Genomic DNA, 6,359 nt, shown 5'->3' with positions numbered 1-6,359 from the left:
TGTATCTAAACTTTTGAAAAAAATGAACAATAAAGAGAAATTGAAATCAGAGTGCGAGCACCAGACCTTAGTATTTTTCTTTCTGACTTTATCTTCTGTATATACCTTAAAAACACCCCTGGTGGACTGAATTACCAAACTGACAAGGTGAAATGCCCCTTCTCTTTCATTTAAATTATGCAAAGCAAAGACTAAACTTACTTTTTCATACTTTAAACACCTTTTACTAGAGCAATGATATCCTCCCACTGCTGGGTGACTGAATATTAAACGCCGTTTTTAATCTAAAGTTGTGTATGTGTTTTGAATCTTTTCATGCAGAAGAACCAGGGTATTCTGTTGGGGGTGGTAGGAACAGACATCCCTCTGCAGGAGCTGATGAAGCTCATCCCCAAACATATGGTACAATCAGCTGTCTTGGGCTAGATTAATGTATTCATATGCATATTTTCATTCTGCCTTAAGTATCTCATTTTCTGTCTCTAGTTAGGGATCCATGGATATGTATTTGCCATCACAAACAATGGCTACATCCTGATACATCCGGACCTCAGGCCTTTGGTAACTCACTTTCTTAGCATTACTTTTACACCTGAACATTCTCACAGCATTCCCTGACTTGACCCTATTTTTCCTTTTTTTCTTTTGTCCATGCTATTGTATGCATAACCAAAAATATGAACCTCCCACGAGGGTACGCAGAGACAAATGTGTTATCTGGTTAGGAGGCTACATGGGCTCGTATAGTCTGTAATCCCCACCTTTTCCTTTGATGTATGCATGCAGGGATAAAGGCCATTCATAGGGCTGGCTGGCCTGAGATTTCCCAGAGGTAACTTAACACTCGCTGGCAGAGATCACAGCCGCTCGCCCTGGCACCGTTGGTTCCTCGGGAGCTATGGCTGTGCTAGTGGATCTGTGTGTGCCAGTGTTAGTGCTATTCCTCTCTGTGCAACTGTGTGTGCGTGTGTGTGTTGGTCTGTGTTGGTTCTTTGTGTCTCTTTGTGGCTAAAACTGTGCTGTGGTCGTAGTCATTGACTTGTTGTTTCATGTGGATCGGGACTACATTCAGTAGCAAAGTTTGACATGTTAAAGTTTAATGCATCGATGTAGAGTTGTTTGAGCGTGGATTTTCTATCAATCATATTAATTATTTTTAATTTACCTGACAGTGTTCATTTCACAGTCGATTTGTTAAATAATTACTCAGCAAAACCTCAATAACTGCACTTGATAAATAAGAGTAGGTCTTAATTCTGAAAGTGCAACATGAAAGACAGATTACAGTGAAAAATAATGATTTCTAAATTGATCTATTTCCTTAATATCTGGCTCATGCATTTGAAAATTATGTCTTATGTGTATGTTTAACAGATGAATAAGGCTAGATAAGATGACATGTTTGAACCTAAGTTAAGCTATTAGTTCAAATAAAATAATATTACACTAAAAAGGTCACTAAGTTGTGCATGCTGTGTTCCTCTATGCAGTATCAGGAGGGTCAGAAGAGGAGGAAGCCCAACTACAGCAGTGTGGATCTCTCGGAGGTGGAATGGGAAGACAAAGATGGCATAGTATGTGCCAAAATTCATATCGTTTTAAGCCTTTATGTTTAGTAGAATATGAACCACTAAATGTGTTTGGATCTGCAATATTAAGCAAATCAGTGACTTCATTACACACTGTAATTACACATTTATTACTTTGTTCGGTAATGGCAAAGGCTTCTATTAGATCAAATTAGCATACGAATTGCCATGGTGGGATTGCTCAGTTTTCTGCAACACAGTGCAATTGCATTGAAATCCGGCTGGTAGTATGATCAGTGACCCAGCCTTGCCCTCTCTGCTTTATCTTCTAGTTACGCAATGCTATGGTGAACAGGAGGACAGGGACCTTCTCTATGGAGGTGAAGAAGACTGTGGATAGAGGGGTGAGGCTGCAGATAAAGACGCTTAGTGTCTCCATAACAAATGAGAATGTTCTCTTTGTTGTCTCTGAACTGAGGGAATGAATCTGTTATTCTTTCAGAGGCGTGTGCTAAAGATGCACAATGACTATTACTACACTGACATCAAAGGAACTCCATTCAGGTGGAAGAAAAGTTTTATTACATTCATAATAAACTGCCTTTCCGTCAGTTTATGTCTCACTTCTACTCAAACGTTGACTGACTCAGGCTAATGTTCTTCTCGGTGCGTGCCTCTAGTGTCGGAGTAGCTCTCTCAAGAGGTCACGGAAAGTACTTCTTCAGAGGAAATGTGTCGCTCGAAGCAGGTACTCCACTCTTTGATTTACACTTTTAAGTCTGAATACTTCACAAATACATGAAGAAATGGCTTGTGAGGAAGATCTTACTTGGTTAGTATCCTGTAGTGAGTATCCTGAGAATGTGGCATTTACAGGAAATATATAAAACCTGGTTATTTATATCCATTTATACATGAGTTTTTGTACCAACACAACAAAGTAAGACGTTTACATCAGGAACACATAACCAAATTTCTCTAATGATAAAAATCCTTGCACATGTAAATTTACTCTGTGTTTCAGTCATTGCAGACTGGCATTGCTGAAGCGTTACTGACTTGTGTTTTTCAGGGCTCCGTGATCTGGAACAGCCAGATGTCGCCCTGGCAGACGAATGGTAACACAGGGGTTATGGGAGTGGGCATTCATGCGTTATGTAGGTTACCCCTTTGTGATCACCAGGGATCCTGAGGCCTGTGGTCTGACAGTGTGGCTCTTTTGGATGCAGGACCTACTGCAACATAGAGGAGGAGCATGAACATCGTCACCTGACCCAGATTCAAGCTATTAAACTCTTCATGACGGGCCGCAGACCGCACCTCAAATGTAAGACATAAAGTGACAAATAAGCAAGTCATAGTACAAGCAGCCTATAATTTCTGAAATGTAATTATCCTATCAAGTGTGATCAAGACAAAAACATGTTGAATGAGATGGATATACAGTTAATCAGACCCATGTTATCCTCTGATGTTACAGGTGACAGAGAGCTGATCCAGGAGGTTTTATTTGATGCTGTGGTCACTGCTCCGCTCGAGGCCTATTGGACTGGATTGGCTCTCAACAAGTCAGAGTAAGAAACTTTAGGTACCTATTCCTGAGATATAGTTGTGAATAAAGCATTAATAATATGATTATCATTATATACCAAACTATCACAAGATTGCTTGTAATTCATTTGCACTCTTAAATGTCACTGTAAATGAAGGGTGAAGGGTTCCTACAGAAGCCCAGCAGGTTTGCTGGGTAAATACTGACATCTTTTGTTTTGTTTATTTATTAGGAAGGCACAGATTGTCTTCCTGGGGTCTGCTTTTAAAAACATAGATTAAAAAAAACATTGCATTCCACATAATTGAATACATTTAAACACATAAAGATTATGCTCAACACACATGTTGAATAAAAGAACATTAAAATAAGATTAGATTGTAGAAGTTAAAAAAGCCCCCCCAAACCTCAAAATTATGATATGCAATATGTTTCTTTTTTTTTAAATTATAAAACAATATGATTTATTTGATTTTAGTGTTCATTTAATCAGTCACAGGGGTATATATTACTGTGCATTTAAGAAAATTTGTGGTTGCCTCAGGGAGTTAAAAACAGCCATCTGGTGGCATGTGTACACGACGCTAAATTAAGTTTTAATTGACTATGCTGATATGATGGATTGCAAAACTTTCCATGTTGCAAGTAGGAGTGCAGCAATTATCCAGTCGCCATCTTTTACCAGCAAAGTCAGAAGTGCTGTTTGTGTTAGTGCCATATGCACAGAGGTGCTTCGATGTAGCTGAGGTTTGATCACTTTAATACTTTAGAAGCATTTACCCAAATATGAAGTTAATTATTACTAGTATTTATAAATCTCTGACACATTATGAAATTATTTAATTCTAAATAACATCTTTTGTTCAAATTATACATACCTTTAAAAGATATGCCTTGTAAGACTCAAATTAATACATCTGTATAATTCAGTTTTTGGCTGATATAGCTGAAGCTAATTCTTCATCAACTATTACACTGTTACAGGATATGATGCAACACTTTGAATTCTAGAATAATGTGTAAGATGTGTATGCATGTTTGCAACTGATGATAATTTCCTTTTGATAAAGCTGCTGAATATTTTTGTCACAAATGAATAATTTTGCCAATAAAATATCAAACTAAGTGCATCAGAAGTCATATGTGAATAATTACATGGATAACTAAAAAGCAATCAAGTATGAACTTAATAAGAACATCCGTGTTAAGTTAACTCTTATGTAAAAATACCCAGTTTGTCAAATACTGTGTTCAAAGAGAAATTTAAATTACATGCTGCATTAAATCAGTCACAAATGTTCAGGGAAAGTGTGTAAAATCAAAGCGCAGGTATATTTTTGTGGCATGCACTCACTGCTTTAAAATCGATCAACAGAAACTCAGACAAAGGAGTGGAGATTGCTTTTCTGGGAACACGTACGGGTCTTTCGAGAACCAACCTGTTTGTACCCGTTGATCAGCTCTCCAACAGGTGAGTGCCACCGCTCAACATTTCTCTAACCATTCAACGTGAGGTGAGGCTGTGATTGTACTTGATGAATCTAATCCTTTGCTCTTCACCTCAGTTTCACTCTGTATGCTTCCTCAGAGATTTCCTGACAGCAGAGGACAAGGAGGGTGTGTTTAATGCTGATCACTTCCCTCTGTGGTACAAGAGAGCAGCAGAGCAGGTTCCCGGCACATTTGTCTACTCCATCCCCTTCAGCACAGGTATGCAGAACATTATGGAGTGTGAAATATCAGCTCTATGAGCCTGTACAAAAATGTGCAAAACATGAATTTATCTCCACAATGCTGGTAAAATTTTCCTGTATCTTCTAATATACAAGTTCATCTCAATGCAGCATTGCACACTGTACATTTTGCAAATTCATTTGGTTGCTGTAGGCATTAACTTGTCTTTCTACGTCTCTCTCTCTGTTATGGACTGTGGTTTTTACTGGTGGGATGCTCATCTCCCTCACAGCTTTCCTGCCGTTAATGTGGCTCACGTGCTGTCTACTATCTGGAGGGTAGAGATCTCAGTTTCCTTCTCCGGGACATTTGCCCCCCTTTCCCCTGTTAATAATGACTGCATCCAGCCAGGCTTTGCTATCATAACCTGAAATGTTCTGTCACAGAACCCATTTCCGAATTATTATAGTCATCTGGCTGCAAAAAAGACCAGACTGAACTCCATTACTAGGTTTATTGTGCGGTTGCCGGGTAAAGGGTGCCATCTAGTGAGCAGAAACTATAACTTGAGCTGTATTTATCTCCTTTTCTCCTCCAGCTTTAGAAAATAAAAGTGTGGTTTTGGCCAGCACAGCAATTCAGCTCCTCGATGACAGGAAATCTCCAATTGTTGCTGGTAATGACTTTGAATATTCTGTCATATCTTTAGTTTCTAGCTGCACTTATGTCCAAGCTCACTTTTGCTTGGTCTTGCTCTCAGCTGTAGGGATCCAAATGAAGCTTGAATACTTTCAGAAGAAGTTCTGGACTGCCTGCAGACAGGTAACAACCTACCAAGTGTCACAACAGTTTTTCATACAAAAGTGAGCCTCATGATTATGCATGAAACTAACCTGTCCTTTATATGCTTAGTGTACAGCTCTGGATGGAAAATGTAGCATTAGCTGCGATAATGAGGTAAGAAAGCTTCTTTATTCTGACTTGAGGAGTGCTGAAAGGTATTAGAAGAAAATATGACTATGATCTTTATATCCACATTTCAAACAGGACATCAACTGTTATCTCATTGACAACAATGGATTTATTCTTGTTACAGAAGAACAGTCTCAGGTACTGTTTGCAACTAAACTACATCAAAGGACCAGTTTTGCCTTGAAGAATGTGTTTCTTTTTAATAAAATACTCATCTTTTTAGATTTTGACCTTCCTTTGTCCAGTGTTAACATTTCTGTGAAAAGCACAAATTTAGATATAAATTTAAAATCTAGCAAATTTTTCTATTACATATTTAGGCATAGAAATTTTCTTTATGATATTTATTCATTCAGTTCTTCCTTTAGCGGCTTTCCATTGAGGCTTGAAATGCATTAGTGTCAAAAGGAAATATCAAAGTGGAAAAGTGAACTATGCATTTACCACTTTAGAAAATTCCAAAGACATTAAGTAACATCTGGTAATATAAGTGCTCTACATTGTGTGCATCAGAGCATTCACATAACCTTCAGCTGCAGACCAAGAACAAATAGCTCCGGCTTGCTGTACTGAAATAACGACACAACATTTAGCTGACCAGGACATCAACTGTTATCTCATTGACAACAATG

General features: G+C 38.3%; 1 protein-coding gene across 1 annotated transcript in view; it reads left to right on the top strand.

Annotated features, from left to right (window-relative positions):
• Positions 1-6,359, top strand: part of LOC102193396 (voltage-dependent calcium channel subunit alpha-2/delta-3-like) — a 34,419-nt gene that overhangs the window by 23,814 nt on the left and 4,246 nt on the right. The window contains exons 17-31 of the mRNA XM_013912958.1: positions 322-402; positions 487-561; positions 1,491-1,574; positions 1,862-1,933; positions 2,032-2,093; positions 2,210-2,277; positions 2,602-2,647; positions 2,759-2,856; positions 3,010-3,103; positions 4,457-4,552; positions 4,670-4,791; positions 5,354-5,431; positions 5,516-5,577; positions 5,668-5,712; positions 5,803-5,865. Coding sequence (XP_013768412.1) covers positions 322-402; positions 487-561; positions 1,491-1,574; positions 1,862-1,933; positions 2,032-2,093; positions 2,210-2,277; positions 2,602-2,647; positions 2,759-2,856; positions 3,010-3,103; positions 4,457-4,552; positions 4,670-4,791; positions 5,354-5,431; positions 5,516-5,577; positions 5,668-5,712; positions 5,803-5,865 — 1,146 coding nt within the window. The remainder of the gene's footprint in view (positions 1-321; positions 403-486; positions 562-1,490; positions 1,575-1,861; positions 1,934-2,031; positions 2,094-2,209; positions 2,278-2,601; positions 2,648-2,758; positions 2,857-3,009; positions 3,104-4,456; positions 4,553-4,669; positions 4,792-5,353; positions 5,432-5,515; positions 5,578-5,667; positions 5,713-5,802; positions 5,866-6,359) is intronic.

The sequence above is a fragment of the Pundamilia nyererei genome, unplaced genomic scaffold (genome assembly GCF_000239375.1).
Source record: "Pundamilia nyererei isolate P.nyererei 1_Seehausen unplaced genomic scaffold, PunNye1.0 scaffold00110, whole genome shotgun sequence".
NCBI lineage: Eukaryota > Metazoa > Chordata > Actinopteri > Cichliformes > Cichlidae > Pundamilia > Pundamilia nyererei.
The sequence above is the reverse complement of the archived record's forward strand: the minus strand, read 5'-3'. Positions and strand labels throughout refer to the sequence as shown.